Below are 18947 nucleotides of genomic sequence, written 5' to 3'. Positions count from 1 at the left end.
AAAAAATATTGACACTAAAAAGAAATTATCATAATAATATGTATGTCAAATTCAAATCAACTTGCTTGAAAGGATATTAAAACATTTACAAAGTACCTACATAGATAATTAGATAACACAAACACACTAAATATATACCAGCCTCTGTGTTGAAAGGTGCGTAGTCTTTTTGTTATTTCTATATGATTTCTATTCTGATATAAATTATACATTTTTCAGATTGCACCCTCAAGCAATCTTTATAAGATAACTAGTAAACTGAAGATACCAAGCTGACAAACAAAAATGAAAGCACAGTGAATATTACTAAAGTATTTACAGTATTTAGTAGATATTCAACTAGCAGACTGGACCTATGGATGAACTTATCTATTGATTAAAATGTGAATGCTCAGAATAACACAAAGCTTCTTCATGAAAATATCTGAAAATTCATATTAAAATTTACTTACAAGATAAAATAGTAAATGACTTGACATACACACAAATGTTGATTGTTACTTTGTAACAACTTACAGAAAATGTCTGAAATATTTAACTTAAGTGCACTATGTAGGTGTTGCCACTCAGACGGCTGCTTTAAGAGTCTGAATCTATGTTATAGTTTTATGGGACAAGTGGAAGTATATGCAAATATGCTGCATGAAACTTTTGGAATACTAGTGAGTGTATTTGTTATCATTAATCTTTGCTCTTGCACTGTTTATTTTTTATTTAGATACAAGTTAGTCCTTGACTGTGATCTCACCTGTCTAAAATGGAAGTGGGCTAACTTGGAAGGGTTTTCCACTTTCCAGTGTCTGGGTCTGCTTATTATTCGAAATTATTTTTGGTGACCTCTGTGGTCTTATAGTGGGAGATCCCGGATTTGATTACCGGCAGGGGCAATTAGAGAATTTAAAATTTCTGCAAATTGTCTCAGGTCTGGTCTGGAACTCTGAACCAAAATCGGTTTATAACGGATGGTCCATAAAAAGGCCACACAGAAAGGCAAGACAGAACACTTTCCCATTTACAATATTGTGGATTTTATTTCAGTTACAGCAACCATCTATAGAGTTGAGCTACTCAATATGTGATGTCTGTATAATAAAGTTAAGACAAGCATTACAATTCAAGAGACAAGTTCAAGAATGTGAAATGAAGATTGAAGATGATTGCAAAAGTAAGTATTTTGCTCGTTCGTCATCCCAACTCATCGCCTGACCACTATTGACCATTATTTGTAATATTCTGTTGCAGATGAGATGGCACCACAATCAGAAATAATAAAAATAGAACATGCACCATGTAGTATGTATACAAAATGTTTACTTATAATCTGATATAATATTTATAAATATTCTTTTGTTTTGTGATGCACTGAGGGTCTCAAGTTGATCGTTATTTTGTTTTTGTACATAAATGCAAATGCTAATAAATGTATTACTGTTAATAATTTCTTCATTACCTATTTAACTTACCTAAAGTTATTCAATACCTTAAAATAATAACTGTTACAGGTGATAAGATGATAATACCTGATATCAACATAAAAGAAGGTAAGTTGCATAATTTATCATCTAAAGTTGTATCCACGGACTTGGAGTTGCTAGATACTGCAAGCCGTTCGTCCAGGCCTGCCTGAAATTTGAGCCAAGCGATGTTATTTTCACTACTTTGCAATACCGCTGGCCCGAAAAATCCAAATTTGTATAAACTGAAAAAGCCATAATAATATGATAGATGTACATTAACATATTGTGAACATCATAACTGATAGACAATTCATTTTCAGATCTTGGCGACGATATTCAAGATAATGAAGATACAAATGCGGATTATGCACATGTAGAAGTATCTATTCATGACTATATAGACATTAACGAAGACAAAACTATAAAAACTGAGTGTAAGTTAAATGAGTGTTTGGCAAAACAACAATCCCATTCAGCAAATACTGAGATTCAACGAAATGTCTGTATAGAAAAGGGAACATCAGGTGTCTCAAACATGAAGATTAGACAGAAGAATGTAGTAAAGGAAAAATCATATGAACCAGGTAACCTTTTGAAACTACGGAAATCAGACTGTTCTAGTATAAGGAATAAAATTTTGCTTTGTGCTTTGTTTTACTGGGGAGTGTTAGCTACAGTATGACGATCGCAATCACCTGTGATTGGCCGACATTCTCTTACTATTGGCTAAAATGCTATGTTGCAGCGAGAATACTGTAAATTTAGTCAAGCACAACAATTGAGATCATAGCAATGATTGATGACCCATGATTGAGATTAATAACATTAATAGGTATATTGTTAACGTCATAACTGTAAACTGATAGACAATCATTTATTTTCAGATCTTAGCGACGATAGTCCGGATGATGAAGATACAAAGGTGGAATATGTAGATGTAGACATATCAAATTATGACTATATAGGCAATAGCGAAGAGAAAATAATAATCACTGAGTATCAGCTAAATGAATGTTTGCAAAATCAACAAACCAGTATAGCAAATACTGAAATTCAACACAATGTCTGCTTAGAAAAAGAACAAACAGTTAACACTAAATCAAAAATTCAAAAGAAAAGTTTTATAAAACAAACATCAGATGTATCAAAGGCGAAGATTAAACAGAAGAACGTAGCAAAAGAAAAATCGAATCTAAAGTCCTCATTAGACTCAGCTACCACTATTAATTTAACCCCTTTCCACATGAATTTAGGTAATCCCAAAGTGTATGTTTGCCAAACTTGCAAGAGTAGCTTCAAAACTTTGGGAATCCTAAGAGAACACTTAAGGAGACAGCATTATTTATTTCATTGTCGAATTTGTAAAAAAAACTTCAATACAAAAGAAGCAATAACAATACACAAATCTACACATAGAGATGAAATTTTCGAATGTGATATCTGTGGCAAAAGATATCCGCAACGAATGACTATGATATCACATAGAAACACGCACACAAAAGAAGTGGTGTTTACATGTGATATGTGTAATAAAGATTTTCTATATAAATCCGCATTGAGAAAACATATTGCGGTCCATTTGGGTACAAATAAGAAATTCATGTGCGACTTATGTGGACACTCGTTCAACGACATAACCAATTTGAAAATACACGTCCGTAACGTCCACGAGAAACTGAGACTGTTCAAATGCGACCAGTGTCCCAAAACATACTCTACAATTAAAACTTTAAGAATACATTTAAGAAAACACACTGGTGAGCGTCCGTATAAATGTCAACTTTGTGACGAAGCGTACGCGTGCTCTTCTCGTTTAAGTGAGCATACAGATAGGCAACATTCTAAAATCACTTATGAGTGTAAAATCTGCGGTAAACATTATAATAGTCGGAAAACTTTTACTTCTCACACCAGGACACACATAGCTCCTAAACCTTACCATTGCGATTATTGCGACCAAGACTTCACATGTACATTTTCTCTAAACCGCCATATGAACGCCCATGAGGGTAAAGCGAAAAAATTCCCATGCGAAATATGCCTTAAAAAATTCAGTGACAAAGGCCAGTTGAATAAACATATGAAAACCATCCACGACCCAAATAAACCTCTTCAGTGTAATGAAGTGAAAATGAAGTGCAATTTGTGCAAAATGTCCGTACGTGATATGGAGAAACATATGAAGACACATACAGACAGGTCCCTTCTGTGCAGCCTCTGCCCAAGATCATATTCCGAAACTAGTGCCTTGAATCGGCACTTCAGAGAAATTCATTGTGGTATAACTCACGATTGTGACCTGTGCGATAAAAAGTATGTAAAAGCGAAAAGTTTACAAATGCATAAATTGAAGATTCACAACACACATTCACAGTTCAAAGTAGAGCAGGAAGATGAAAACAAGTTAGGTATAGTGATATCAAAATGTTCCTCCATGGCGTCTTTTTGAGTGGCATAAGTGGTTCTTGCCTCAATTTCTCCGATTCTATATTCCGCTTCCGCCTCCAGTTGAGCTTCTGCACTAACGCCGTGATAGGTGAAGTCGTCCGCCGCTTATTCGGTAGGTTGGGCGTTTGATCCAGGGTATATGCACCTCTAACTTTTCAGAGTTATGTGCTTTAAGCAATTAAATATGAAATACAATGTTTTAACGCTGAAGAAATCGTGAGGAAACCTGCATGCCTGAGAGTTCTCCATATGTTCTCAAGATGTGGTGAAATCTGCCAATCCACACTTGGACAGTGTAAATACTAACGCATACCGCATCCTTATGAGGTTGCCGAGGACCGAGGTATACTGCAGCGCGTCAGGCATTTTCACTTTCTTTCACCCACTTTCCAGATTTTTTAGGTCACTTTTTACTGTTATGAAATAAAGAACCCATCTTTTCCATGAAATTCTTGTCATTCAGATTAATTAATGGTATAACACCTAAATATGGCATGTTTTGAAAATCGTGTCAATCCTTCACTCCCCCTATATTTCAATGCTTGGTGCTCCGAAAACTGCGCCGCGATGCTCGATCGCGAGTTCAATCACCGAGCATTGAAATATATACTTTATTTCAAATAAAGATAAATATTAAATTCAATTGATAAGCCGTCCCGTCCTTCAGTGTGCGCTGACCATAAGGGTTCCTTTTTCCTTTTGAGGTACATACACTAAAAATGAAATGTACGCACATAATATTATATTAAGTCTTTAATTTGCTCTAGATAGTACAATACATAAATAAAACAAAATGTAAAAAATACAGTTTTATCTGATCTAACTAGGTATAAAATAAAATAAATTAAGTACAATATAAATAAAACTTGTCTCTCTATGTAATAAATAACTAAGTACTACTTATGTGGTTTCCTTGACGGCTACTTTACCAGTGTACACCCCTGAAACTCCATAAAAGCTGACTGATTTAGAAAGCGAACACAATTTAAAAGAACTCACCCGCCATTTTCTCTCAACTGCCGTGTCAAAAAAAAACGATTTACCTTTAGAATGGTCCAAAATCGTACTTTTGATACCTGTACGAGAACAATTTGACACAGAGCAAAAATGGCGAGTGAGTTCTCAAAATGTACGCAATATACTTTCTTTTTCCTTAAAAATTGTAGAAGTTTGCATTTCTGAAACTGTAAACTTAAAGTCCTATCGTGGTGCCAGATTTCATTGCAACTTTATTAAATGAATCTTATTGTCAATGGTTGCAACACAGTAGGTACCTAATGCGTCCGTAGCTTCATGCATTGTACCACTTGTCATTCAGCTTTACCTATATGAGTACACCTATGTCTTTTCAATCCGCTGCTCTGTGTAAAATGACTATTGCACATATTGCAACTAAACGGCCTTTCACCGGTGTGAATACGCATATGCAATTTCAAGTTCCCGTTGATCGAAAACTGTTTATTACACACGTTACAATTAAACGGTCTCTCGTCGGAATGTACGCGCATATGTTTGGACAAATTACCGATTTGTTTATTGCATATCTTACAGGTGTATGGTTTGATACCGGTATGTACCCGCATATGACGTTTCAACTGCCCAGTCTCTCTAAAGGACCGTTTGCAAACCTCGCAATTGAACGGTTTTTCCCCCGTGTGCACGCGCATATGTATTTTCAGATAACCGTTATCTGAAAACGCTTTTTTACACACTTTACAAGAGAACGGTCGCTCACCGGTATGGGTTCTTTCGTGGAGTTTAAAACTGGCCATCTGAGCGAACTGTCTATCACAGAACGAGCATATATACGGTTTTATTCCGGTATGAACTCGCATATGGACTTTTAGGGTGGTGTACGCCGTGAAATCTTTCTTACACACCTCGCAAGCGTACGGTCTTTCCCCAGTATGTTGCCTTTCGTGTATTGATAGATAACTTTTGCTGGAAAACTGTTTGCTACACACTTTACAACTATGCGGTTTTACTCCAGTATGTATTATGAATATGTGCCGCTTCAAATGTGTGCGTTGAGGGAATCTTCGACCGCATACGTCACAAACATACGGCCGCTCTCCTGTGTGAGTCAATATATGGGACTTTAATGTTTGATTGTGGCCAAAGGATTTGTTACAAATTGTGCATGAGAAATTTTTTTCGCCTGTGTGAGTTTTCATGTGCTCTTTGAGGCCTTTCTTCCGTTGAAATTCCTTGTTGCAATGGCTGCACTTGAACTTTTCTTCTCCAAAGTGGGTAGTTAGATGGTTTTTCAAAAGGCGTGCTTTTTCGAAACTTTTCGAACAATACGTGCAACAGAATATGCCGTTGACGGAATGTGTTGTGTTGATATGGTTAATTAGTTCCTTGTTTAGTGTATATCTAGTGTTGCATATGCGACAGAGGTAGGTCTTCTCTGCGCTGTGCGTCCGCATGTGTACTTCCAGTGATCCGTTATAGGAGAACTTCTTTTTACATATTTCGCAGCTGAACTCCTTGCTTTTTTTTCTGCGTGTCGGTTTGGAGTTTACGTCTGAGAATAAAAAATATTTTAATGAATAGTAGAGAACAGAAATATTTTTATTCAAATAAACATTTACAGGTAGGTAAGTCTACAGAGACTAATCCGCTCTGGGCCAGCGTGGCAAGCTATGGTGTAAACCCTTTACATTCTGAGGAGACCCGTTTGGTTGATCATGATGAGGGTGATGTAGCTATTGTACTGTATCAGCTACTAATAATAATTACTAACCGTCACATGATTCCCAGAGGTCGTTCGGTTTGTACTGACTTTGGAGGGTAGACAGAGGTTGGTCGTCATCCTCTGTCTCAAAAGTCTCTGTATGGGAAACACCTGAAAAGGTATGTAGGGTTTTTAACTATACTATCGTCTTGAAACTATAGCTGAAGTGGCAATGGGCAGAGCACATAGTTGTAAACACTAGTTCGAATAGGCACCTTCTAGGCAAACGCGTCCCATCTTAGGCCACATAATCACTTCCCATTAGGTGTGATCGTGGTCAAGCGTGCGCCTATAATTAATAAAAAAAAGACGTTGGGGTCCCAAGGTGGTTGAATGGCAACCTCGCACCGGAAAGCACAAAGTTAACAGAACCCCCCACTAGGCAGACAAACGACATCAAAAGAGTCGCTACCGGGTTCCGGCGGCGCAAGACCGCGGTGCCGGAAATAACAAGTTCGTAAAACGGATTTTGTCTTTCTTAGCAGATGCATACGTCATAATAGCTATCTGCATGCCAAATCTCAGTCCGATCCGTCCAGTAGTTTGAGCTGTGCGTTGATAGATCAGTCAGTCAGTCACCTTTTCCTTTTATATATTTAGAAGAAGAAGAAGATAAAGACTGTTGTTGGTAAGCGTATTTAAAAAATGACGTACCATCATCATCAAATTTTTGAACACTGCAGTCTTGTTCAATGCTCAAATCTTCTTGCTTCTTTTCTGAAAACGTATATCTACCGTTATAAGTCCCGCAAATTGCTAATGCGCTTGGCCGCCATTTTAGTGACGTCAGCACTAGACTGAAGTTTCGAGCTGATGGTATATTTTTATTTCAACTGACGTCAAAATGACGTCATTTCAATGTTAATGAGACATGGTTCCAGCGCAAAAGCAATTTGCAGGACTTATAAGACTGGGAATTCTGAAGACATTCTAAAGTTCAATTTTTCATTTGTATCCGTTTAATTGTAATTGTATGTCCATGGTAAGAAATAAGAATCATTAGGGTAACTGTCAATCTAAGCTCAACTTTATGTACAGTACACGCGGCAGAAAGTAATGTACATCCACATTTAGAAGGAGATAGCAGATTTGTAGAGCGCTGTCCCTGTCATTGAGACCGACAAAACGACATACGTATGAGTGACAGGGACAACGATCTACGCTGAAATGTCATTCTAAAGGCCCGTGTATATTACTTTCTGCCGCGTACTGTACATAAAGTTGAGCTTAGACAGACAGTTACCCTAATGATCCTTTGACTTATCATTGAAATTGATATCATCATCGATATCAACCGACAGACTTCCACTGCTGGACATAGGTCTCTTGTATAGGGACGCCAAGTAAAGCGCGTGGGTCACGAGTTTCTGAGAGAATCGGTTTGTTTACCTCACTAAGGAGAAAAAGACTAAAAAGATAATATAGGTAATTGAATCGGTCATTTAAAAAACCTTTAGGAGATAGCAGATTTGTAGAGCGTTGTGCGAGCGTTGAACTCTGGCTCTGTCGTTGGACCGACAAAACGTCATATAGGTATGAGTGACAGAGACAACGCTTGACAATGACATTTTGTCATTCTAAAGACATGTTGTGCCGACCCCACGTAGCGTGGGATTAGGCAAGGAAGAAGGTCATTTAAAACCACAACAACAACAAAGTCACATCGTTCATAAAGATTTAAAAAACGAAGTCATATAATTAGAATTTTGCAGAAATTTTATCTTCTTTATTTAACTCACCATCTTTTTCCTCTACTTCTTCCTTTATTTCCTTATCATAGGATTCTATTCCTGAAAAATAAGGAATGTTTATAGTAACTTCTATTTCAGAAATCGAATATTTTACTTAGTTTTATTTATTTAACAAGCAATTTGAAATGATTTTAAGGTGGCTAAAACAAACATCATCATGATCAACCATCAACCCATCGCATCGCCGGCCCACTACTGTACAGTACACGGCAGAAAGTAATGTACATCAACCTTTATGAGATAGCAGATTTGTAGAGCGTTGCCTCTGTCGTTGGACCGATAAAACGTCATATAGGTATGATTCGTCGGGCGAGTTTCCATCCTTATGTCGTCGACATTCCATCTACACGCACGAAACGTTTTGCGTCATCATTCCTCATACATATGGCTCAGGTTTGGAATACTCTTCCGCGATATGTGTTTCCTACCAATTAGAACCCGGGTATCTTTAAAACAAGAGTGAATAGGCATCTTCTAGGTAAACGCGTCCCATCTTAGGCCACATCATCACTTCCCATCAGGTGTGATTGTGGTCAAGCGTACACCTATAATGAATAATTAAAAAAAAAAAAAAAAAGTGACAGAGACAACGAACGCTCTACAAAGCCAAAATGTCATTGTAAAGGCAGATGTACAGTACGCGGCCGAAAGTAATGTACATCGACCTTTAGAAGGAGCTAGCAAATTTGTAGAGCACTCTCTGTCGTTGAGACCGACCAAACGTCATATAGGTATGAGTGACAGAGAGAACGCTCTATAAAGCCGAATTGTCATTCTAACGGCCGATGTACATTACTTTCGGCCGCGTACTGTACATTACTTTTTGCTGCGTGCTGTACTGGTTGATATAGATGTTCTACTTCACAATGATCGCTCAGCCTTGGTTGTAGTAGTGAGTGTAGTGTACCAATAAACGGTAACTCATTTGTGTGCGTAACGTTAACTGCGTCGCAGACGAACCTGAGCCACAACTGAGCGCCACGCACACTACAGTACGCGGCAGAAAGTAATGTACATCGACCTTTAAAAAGAGATAGCAGATTTGTAGAGAGTCCTCTCTGTCGTTGAGACCGACAAAACGTAAGTAAGAACGCTCTACAAAACCGAAATATCATTCTAAAGGCTGATGTATATAACTCTCTGCCGCGTACTGTACAACAAGTGTATGTGTGCACTCACACAAACATAGACAAACTTCCTTAGTGAAATAGAACATGTGTAGTAAATTATTTATGGGTTTTTATCAGTATTTACCTCTATTCAAATGTATATTATAATACTGATAGAATAGCTGTTCACAGCTAACTACTTGGTGTCTAAACTGTTCCGCGTCCCGCAGCCTCGGGATACATGTTTCACATATAGAATACACGTCCAGCACTGTTGGCCCAGGTTTTATCTGAAACATAGATTTTACATATAGTATATTATGCATATAATTACTTATTATATTATTATTGTATAATATAAGTATTTTATTTAGGTATTTGTTATAAGATATTAGATACCATAGACATGATATATACATATATCTTTTGTGTATTAGGTATATTAACTCAGGATTCTGGTATTCATTTTATTATTATTCTAGTACCGTACCTATTCCACTTTTTAATACGCCTTACTCAGAACTTTGAATGGGAAGCTGGAAGAAATCTCTAAGCATTTCCAATGTAACTAAAATTACTAATATGTAACTACAATTTCGGTACATGAAAAATAAAATAAATAAAATAGATTTCATTGTCATCTCAACCTAACGTTAATGTTGCTACTGAGCACAGGTCTCTAAATAAGAACATCCACCACACTGGCCAAAAGCAGGTCAACAGACTTCACACTTTCTGGAAAACATAACAGAAAACTGTCAGGCATAAAGGTTTTCCTTCACCATTAAAGCAAGTGATATTTAATTGCTTAAAAATATACATAATATAACTGGATGATGCCCGCGACTTCGTTAGCGTAGATTTAAGATATTTAAAATCCCACAGGAACTTTTTGATTTTCTGATAAAAGTAGCCCATGTCCTTCCCTGGGACGTAAGCTAGCTCTGTACCAAATTTAATCAAAATCGGTTGAACTGTTGAACCATGGAAAGGTAGCAGACACACAGACAGGTAGACACCTTTGCATGTTATTTGTATGGATTAACAGTATACCTATCACAAGCAGGCAATAAATGGATCTCCCTCACTCTGTTTTATTCTCCATTGCTGCATACCTATTAATCACATGATGATAGAACTTTTCTTGCGATGGTAATAATAATAAATATTTTATTTGCCAAATGTAATACCAGTAATGTGGTGCCTCCCAGATTCTTCTTCTACAGTATAGGTAACTCCCTGATCACGTGAGTTATTGAAGAGTGGTATTTTTTATGACTAAACGGTTCGTTTTCATACTTATAGTTGAATATAATATAGTGTATACTTATATTATAAAAAAGTGCTTGTTATTTTGTGAGCTTGTACAATATGTAGAGGGAATAGCTCTGGAACTAATGATCCGATTTTGAACATTAACATTTCAAAGATAGATAGCTAGGTATATTACCCCTTAGTGCTACAGGCTATAATTTATATCACGCGGACGAAGTCGCGGGCAAAAGCTAGTTAATTACCATACTACAAGGGCAGTCAGATTATAAAATTTGTGCAAATGTACCTACCTAATTGGAATACAGATTTTCTAAGCTAGGGATCTTCTTCGAACGATTCATTAACCAATATGCAATTTCGTTAGACTTAATTATTCTGCTTAAAAGGGCTGCAAACGTGGACCTTTTGCTTGTCATGATAACAACATTAAACCTTAAAGAATTCACTATAAGTTATAACTGTTATTTTTAACATACTTAGCACGCTCCGTGTTTCAAACATTTAACTTCTTTTGTATGAATAACTTATTGCTTTAGAATTCGTACATAATTACTTACTTCTATGTTAAATGTTTGTAGTAACATATTTGAATATATCTCTTGGCGCCCTTCGAAGATATATGTATGGTTTAAGCTTTTGAAACTGCCTTGTGCATGGCAACAGCGACAAATGCCGCTGTTATTGAACAATTCAGACATTTTTCATGCTTTGCCAATATTATTTTGTTGAAAAGTATGAAAAGTAAACACAACAACCCATTGAACCCATGAACACATAGTCACATACTCTAAGATGAACACAGAATATAATCACCGACCGGAAAAAAAGCTAAATCCATGAATCCCTCAGAACAAATCACAGATCACTGTAATGCTGTAATCTATATACCATAGACCAGTGGTCGTCACACTTTTTTGGTCAAGGGCCACATAGGACAATGTGAGATAGTACTGAGGGCCGTACACTTGTGAATTGTAATTACCTATGTGAAGACTAGCAACGCGGGTGCAAGTGAATGTAGGTAAATAAAAACAAAAATGTTTATTTGAGATTTTGGTTAGGTACAAAGAAAAACACATTTTATTTTAAGGTAGTTAGGCACTTAAGTAATAAATAAAAAAGTTTACAATTCACGAATTATGTTGCATTTTTTTACAATTTCTGCTATGTTCGCGTCTTTGGGACTACGTGAAATCCTCATGGTGTCTTTTAAATGACTGGAAGGCGATTGCGATATTTTTTTTAAAAATGTTGATTGCGATACTTAATCGTAGGTATAATTAGTATTTTTTGTAAAATTATTTGGTATGCCGCGGGCCGCACAAATACCAGCGGCGGGCCGCATGCGGCCCGGGGGCCGCAGTTTGACGACCACGGCCATAGACCATACCATTCTCAGAACAAGGACTATATTTTGAATCTTGTATTAAATGATTGAATGTGAATGAATCCCCCTCTACCTATACATCTGTGGAATGTGGTTCCAGTACATATAATGTACTGGAACCTGTAATTGTGAGTGAAAGCCCCAGGACCCAAGGACCAACCAGAAAAAAGGAAGTCCCGCAAATTGCTATTGCGCTGGAACCATGTCTTATTAACATCGAAATGAGGTCATCCGAAATAAAAATATACCATCAGCAGGAAACTTCCGTCTAGTGCTGACGTCACTAAAAATCGATGTACCGATATTTTGTCGAAAAAATATCGGTACATCGATATTAAATTTTTCGATATAAGTATCAATATAAAATTCCAACTATCGAAAAGGTATCAAAATCGTTTTTTTTCAAAATCGATTTTTTTAACGAAAGTCATTTTACGATTATCGATTACAAGAGGCGGGACGGATTCCTTAAACATTTCCATAAATCTCTTTATGATAAATATACCTTGACTGGCAGTTGTAAACTGAATAAAATGTTTTGTTTCCCATGTATTTTATTTTCGGAATCGAATTCAGTTTGGAGTCGTACTGGTTTCACTGATATTAATAACTTAGTAAATTCTGCCAAAAAGCACGTAAAGACGGAAAAACAGTAAACACATTCGCAGTTGTTCGTTAATGCATGAATTTGGAAATTCAAGGATCGAGGTTTTTCTTTCTAAATCATACGAAGCGCATAATAGGAAGTGTGCACACGAAAGTGGGCCACAATCGCGAATTGATGAAACGTTTCATCGATACTGTCACTTTATTAGGGAAATAGTGGCTCTGCCGCGGTTGTTTGACAGCTACAATGTCACGATCGCAATCATCTCTGATTGGTTAATGCTCGCTCACTATTGGCCACAATGCATTGTTGCAATAAGAATCGCACAAATTCAGCCAATCAGAACAATTTAGATTGTAATAATGATTGATGCAGGTTTTAGACAATCGCCAATTGCAGCATTGGAATTGATGAGTTCTTACCTAAATAATAGAATACAAAAGGTAGACGTGAATGGAAAACGATCTCCCGGATCCGTTGTAAAAATAGGGGTCCCACAAGGTTCTATTTTGGGACCTTTTCTGTTCCTCATTTACATAAATGACCTTCCTTACCTCGCTAAGGACAATTACGGGATAGTCTTGTTTGCTGATGATACATCACTTTTATTTAAAATCAATCGATATTTAACAACTTTTGATGAAGTAAACAATTCTATCACCAAGGTAGTACAGTGGTTCGAAGCTAATAACCTGCTTCTCAACGGGAAAAAGACAAAGTGTATAAATTCACACTACCAAATGTTAACCAGGCGAAAACCACTGTGCAACTTAATAATGAGGAATTGGATCTAGTGGATACCGCTGTTTTCCTAGGAATAACGTTAGATGCAAAACTTCAATGGGGCTCTCATATAAATAACTTATCGAACAGACTTAGTTCTGCCGCATATGCGGTAAAAAAGATTCGCCAGTTGACAGACATAGAAACGGCGAGACTAGTATATTTTAGTTACTTTCACAGCATTATGTCATATTATGGTATATTATTATGGGGTAGTGCTGCTGATATTAATTCTATTTTTGTGCTGCAGAAAAGGGCTGTTCGAGCCATATATAGTATGGGACCACGAGAGTCACTGAGAACTAAATTTAGAGAAGTTAAAATTATGACAGTGCATAATCAATATATTTATGAAAATTTATTGTACGTCCATAAAAACATAAATACGTTCAAGAAAAAAAGTGACTGTCATAATGTAAATACTAGAAATAAAAATAAACTTGTAATTCCCACCTCCAGGCTAAGTAAAGTTAGCAATTCATTTATTGGAAAATCTATAAGTTTTTATAATAAGCTTCCAGAAGACATAATGGAGATGTCTCTCAACAAGTTCAAGGTTTTCATAAAACGTAAACTAATTGAAAAATCCTATTACAATGTAAAGGATTATTTAAATGATAAGCAAGCTTGGGAATGAGTTGCTTAACGGATTGTGATAGTTCTAATAAGTTTCAATAATTTTGTAAAGTGGTGATAATAAAAAGAATACCCGGCTGAGTTTGTTGTGGGCTCTTCTCAGACCTGGGCGCGTTTGGAACCCTCGTAGCTTTAGTTTTAAGTTTGCGTAATTATCACCACTATATCTTAGAAATCCAACATCTGACCATCAAAAAGCGTTATTAATTACCTATTTTGAATAAATCATTTGACTTTGACTTTGATTTGGTAAGTACGTTTCCGGCTTCCCTTTTTCAGATTTTCACCCTTCGCCACTGCTACATAGTGGTTATGACGTCAGCCTTCGGAGTTTGGCCCAAATATGCACTGCTAACTTTTCGGAGCTTAGTGCGATTTAAACAAATAGTTGTAATTATGATATAAGTCTGCCTCGTTGGTCGGAGCTAGCAAATTCAGTTGAGAATCATTGAAGCCCTAAGTTCGAGTCCCTAAGTTCGAACAAATTAAATTAAATTGTTCCAACAATTTAGAAATTATTACTTTACGAGTAAACTACAGAATTTTATTTACATAGGTATTAGGTACTAGGTAGTATGTAAGCTGTGATAGCCTAGTGGTTAAGACGTCCGCCTTCTAATCGGAGGTCGGAGGTTCGATCCCGGGCACGCACCTCTAACTTTTCGGAGTTATGTGCGTTTTAAGGAAAGAGTTCTCCATATAATGTTCTCAAAGGTGTATGAAGCCTACCAATCCACACATGGCCAGCGTGGTAGACTATGGCCAAAACCATTCTCACTCTGAGAGGAGATCCGTTTTCTGTAGTGAGCCGGCGATGGGTTGATCATGATGATGAGGTAGTATTAAAATATTATACCCATTGTGTGGTCCTACTAAGATTTGTGGTCCTATCCTACGCCTGCTGCTCTCTCACGAGTCCCATTGGACTATAAGTAAAGAGTTCCTTCTATAATCACTACGTTTGAGTGTGGCCGTGGGAATAGAGAGGGCACCTATTTTTGCACACACACACACACACACTTTGTGCACTAAATACTATCTTCTGTATAGTTTTGGCTTGGTCTTGACTAATTACCAGCTAATTACCGTTAGATCGTCTTTCACGGCCGAAATTATAGGTACATTTGTGATACGGCTAAATTAGCGGGATTCGGCAAATACCAACACCAAACTAATGAGTGGATGACAAATGTTGGATTGGATATTGATTCACGCTAGGATCTTACTCAATGCTGCAGGCTGTCGCTTAATCTTGCGACAAAGCTGTCTTTTTCTGCCAAACAATGTTAACTTGGGTTGATATAAATAGAAGTAGGTAAGGATTATGTATGTGTATTGTTTATTTATTTGTTATATGTATTATAGTTGAATTTACCGCTTCAAATTGAGTATTCAAGCAAAATTAGGCCCTATTGTCCACGTATTAAATTATTGACACGCTTTCTGATGTTAATTGTATGTTGTTTTAATACGGCGCAAGATTCGAAAGTGGTCAAGCAGTTAGTCAGTGGAGCGACGTAAAACGCGTCGCGCGTCGATCGCGACACAAAAAAGACCCAAATAGAAAAACTATTTGTCCGATTTAAAAAGTTTGATCCGACGACCGGTGGGGACGTTTGACATCAATCAAAATTCTTCGCGTATTTTGGTTGTTGTGGTAAAATTGTGCTGTGTTTTAAAGTTGTAAAATACGTGACACTGTTACATAAATATTTTCGAAATAATTGCGGTCATTTGCGGAGGTAAGTGAGACACCATCCCATTTTGTTTTAGCGAATAGTGACGCTTCACTTGGTAGGCGAGTAGAACACGTTATGCTACCTTCTATTTTTATAATTTTCTAGTCAGCTTAGGGCAATAACTTCAGATAAACTGGAATGCAGAACAATTTCCTTATGTAATATCGTTATTATTAGTTTAAAAACGCATCAGGATTATAAATTAGAGTCGTTTTTAGCTTCGAGAAGAGTGAAGACTAATGGTTTTATAATTCGTTAGTAAGAGATGACCCAAAAACAAGTCCATTAAATCGACACAGGTACCTGCTACTACCTATTCAAGTATGTAGTATACTAATACACACCTAAATGAGGTTAAAAATATTTTTTTCCTTGTTTTCGGTTTTGTACCTACATTAGTTCAATAAAGCTAAACAAAGAAATAACAAACAAACATATACCTAATATATATAAAACCCAGCAACCCCATATTAAATAATATAATAGCGTAGTTAATTATTAATATAACTCCATAGTAACTGTAATATTAGGTATAATTATTATGTTTTATTACATGTGATACGCGCAACTACGTCCGCGTCGATTTAGGTTTTTAAAAAAATCCGTGGGAACTCTTCGAATTTTCACAGTAGGTGCAAAGTAGCCAAGTCCGTCTTCGGAATATGCAATTTACTTATGTCATGTACCAAATTTCGTCAAAATAGGTTAAGTATGTAAAAAGGCTGTGAAAAGGTTATAGTCAGACAGACCCACTTTCTCATTTATACTACATACTAGAATCTACGTGATGGTAGCAACTCCATCGGCGTGAATTTAGATTTTGGAAAATTCCGGGGGAAATCAGTGATATCCCAGATTAAAAGTATTCTATCTCCGGGCTGTCTAAACTAAATTTCGTCAAAATTGGTTAAGTAGATGAACTGTGAAAAGGTAACAGGCAGAAAGACACTTTTCCATTTATAATATTAGTAAATATGGATGTAATAATTGTCTATTCATCATCATTATGATCAACCCATCACTGGCTCACTACAGAGCATGGGTCTCTAGTCTACCACGCTGGCCATGTGCGGATTGGTAGACTTCACACACCTTTGAGAACATTATGGTGAACTCTCAGGCATGCAGGTTTCCTCACGATGTTTTCCTTCACCGTTAAAGCAAGTGATATTTACCCGACCTCCGATTAGAAGGCGAACGTCCTAACCACTAGGTTATCACAGCTATAATTATTGTCTATTATTCTAATTTAATTTATTTCAACGTCATCATTTAATAATATTCTGCAAAAGTACCATAATATATCTACCAGTACAAGGGTGGTGTCTTTATTAACTCAATCATCTGCTTCCTCACAAACTATTCAATTTTTATTTCGCTGGAGAAAATGCAAAATCAGGTACCTTCTCTTAGGTGCCGGACTCACTAGCTCTACCAGGGATACCTACTCGCTAAAAAGTAAAAAACCAGCAACACGTCATTGAAATAGGTATTTCAGGATCCCGGGTTAGGGTATCAGGTGCAATTCAAATGTCCTGACACAAGTCTGCATATATTTTCTATGGCGGAAGATGAGCATAACGTCTACTTCTTCCCCTCTATCTTCTTCTGCAGAGTGCAGAGCCGGTGAGCGTCAGCCTGACTTTTTGGCGACGCCCCTGGCGCAATGGGGAGAGCTGTCTTATAGCAGCGAGAGCTCGGGATTGATTCCCAGCAAGGGCAATTTGAAAAATTGTTTCAGCCAAAAAAAATAGCTTACCCCTAACCACTCCAGATTAACCTACTTCCATCTTGGACTGCATAATGATCACTAACCATCAGGTGAGATCGCAGTTAAGGGCTAACTTATATGTGAATTCAAATTTTTTGTCTCAAAAAGAAGACCCGACTCCGTATTATATAACTCCGTACATAAGAATGTTAGGAATATTATATGAATACTAAAACATTTCTGAAAGTATTTAGATTACATTAGTGAAAAAAACATCAAAATTGGTTGTTTTTTTTGGAGAAAATCGCGAACAAACATTACATATGTACGTACATAAGGGTCAAAACCAGAACCACCTTTTTTGAAGTTGGTTAAAAACCTTACTATCTCGAGTGCCGACTTATAAGGTAAATAAGTACCTACTGACATTAAAGCCCATTCTCTTTTATATAAAGTAAATAAACATTATTAAATATGTAGGTATATATTATAATCGTACCTACTCACCTACATATTCGGAATGCATATTTCGTACACCGAAGGTTATACATTCATTTGGTCGTATTACTTAAATTATACACAGTTTCATCATATTCAATATTATGTTACTCAAATAATACTGGTTTGTCTTTCGCTGTTGTATATTTTGGATATATTTATTTAAGTAGGTTCTTGAATACACACTGTTCTTGTATGTTGAAGAAATAAATTATTACTTATCTAAAACTCGTAGTTATTGGTCGTATCCATATTGTGGGGACGGAAGAACTCATTTGCTTATTAATATGGGCAGTTTTTTCCTGTGAGTAAGCCATATTGAACAAAATTAAAAAACATGACTGCCCTGCTGAAAAATGTACATTTTTTTTTCATATTTGAAAATGGCGCCAACCAGCTGAAGAACTTTTGAAAAATGCGAGATGATGTGCGGATTCCAACGATATATCCAAATCTGTTCAGGCATTTAGCAGTTATGACGTAGAATACATAAACTCACATAGGATAGGTACCTACATACTTGAATCTCGAAAACATTACACTCCTCTTTTTGGGCTGTCGTGTAAGAAATATAAAAAAAACTTCAAGGAGTCATAGGAAAAAGTCATATTTATAGTACACTAGCTGATGCCCGCTACTTCGTACGCGTGGTTATAGGTTTTAAAAATCCCATGGTAACTCTTTGATTTTCCGGGGTAAAAAGTTGCCTATGTCACTCTCAAGATTTTAAACAATTCCCATGCAAAAAATTACGTTGATCCGTTGCTCCGTTGCGACTTGATTGAAGGACAAACCAACACACAAACACA

General features: G+C 36.6%; 3 protein-coding genes across 4 annotated transcripts in view; 2 read left to right on the top strand and 1 right to left on the bottom strand.

Annotated features, from left to right (window-relative positions):
- Positions 1–4238, top strand: LOC117985200 (zinc finger protein ZFP2-like). The gene is made up of 7 exons (XM_034971893.2): positions 1–156; positions 220–662; positions 1039–1165; positions 1243–1293; positions 1503–1541; positions 1778–2041; positions 2342–4238. The coding sequence occupies exons 2-7, from the start codon at positions 522–524 to the stop codon at positions 3904–3906; spliced, it is 2187 nt and encodes a 728-aa protein (XP_034827784.2). The 5' UTR covers positions 1–156; positions 220–521; the 3' UTR covers positions 3907–4238.
- An 808-nt stretch (positions 4239–5046) lies between these two features.
- LOC117984899 (zinc finger protein 658B-like) lies at positions 5047–11572 on the bottom strand. Of its 2 annotated transcripts, XM_034971563.2 has the most exons (6): positions 11335–11572; positions 9648–9792; positions 8382–8432; positions 7297–7359; positions 6652–6753; positions 5047–6432 (listed from the first exon to the last, which is right to left on the bottom strand). In XM_034971563.2, the coding sequence occupies exons 1-6, from the start codon at positions 11473–11475 to the stop codon at positions 5216–5218; spliced, it is 1719 nt and encodes a 572-aa protein (XP_034827454.1). In that variant the 5' UTR covers positions 11476–11572; the 3' UTR covers positions 5047–5215. The 2 variants fall into 2 exon arrangements, with proteins under 2 accessions (XP_034827454.1, XP_069356808.1); XM_069500707.1 differs by lacking the exon at positions 7297–7359 and having other exon boundaries at positions 11335–11571.
- Positions 11573–15683: 4111 nt separating this feature from the next.
- emp (epithelial membrane protein) overlaps positions 15684–18947 on the top strand; it is a 90971-nt gene continuing 87707 nt past the window's right edge. Inside the window, exon 1 of the mRNA XM_034971564.2 lies at positions 15684–15932. The gene's annotated coding sequence lies outside the window, so the exon portion shown is untranslated. The remainder of the gene's footprint in view (positions 15933–18947) is intronic.

This window comes from Maniola hyperantus, chromosome 9, assembly GCF_902806685.2.
Source record: "Maniola hyperantus chromosome 9, iAphHyp1.2, whole genome shotgun sequence".
Taxonomy (NCBI): domain Eukaryota; kingdom Metazoa; phylum Arthropoda; class Insecta; order Lepidoptera; family Nymphalidae; genus Maniola; species Maniola hyperantus.
This window is presented reverse-complemented; position numbering and strand designations above follow the sequence as displayed.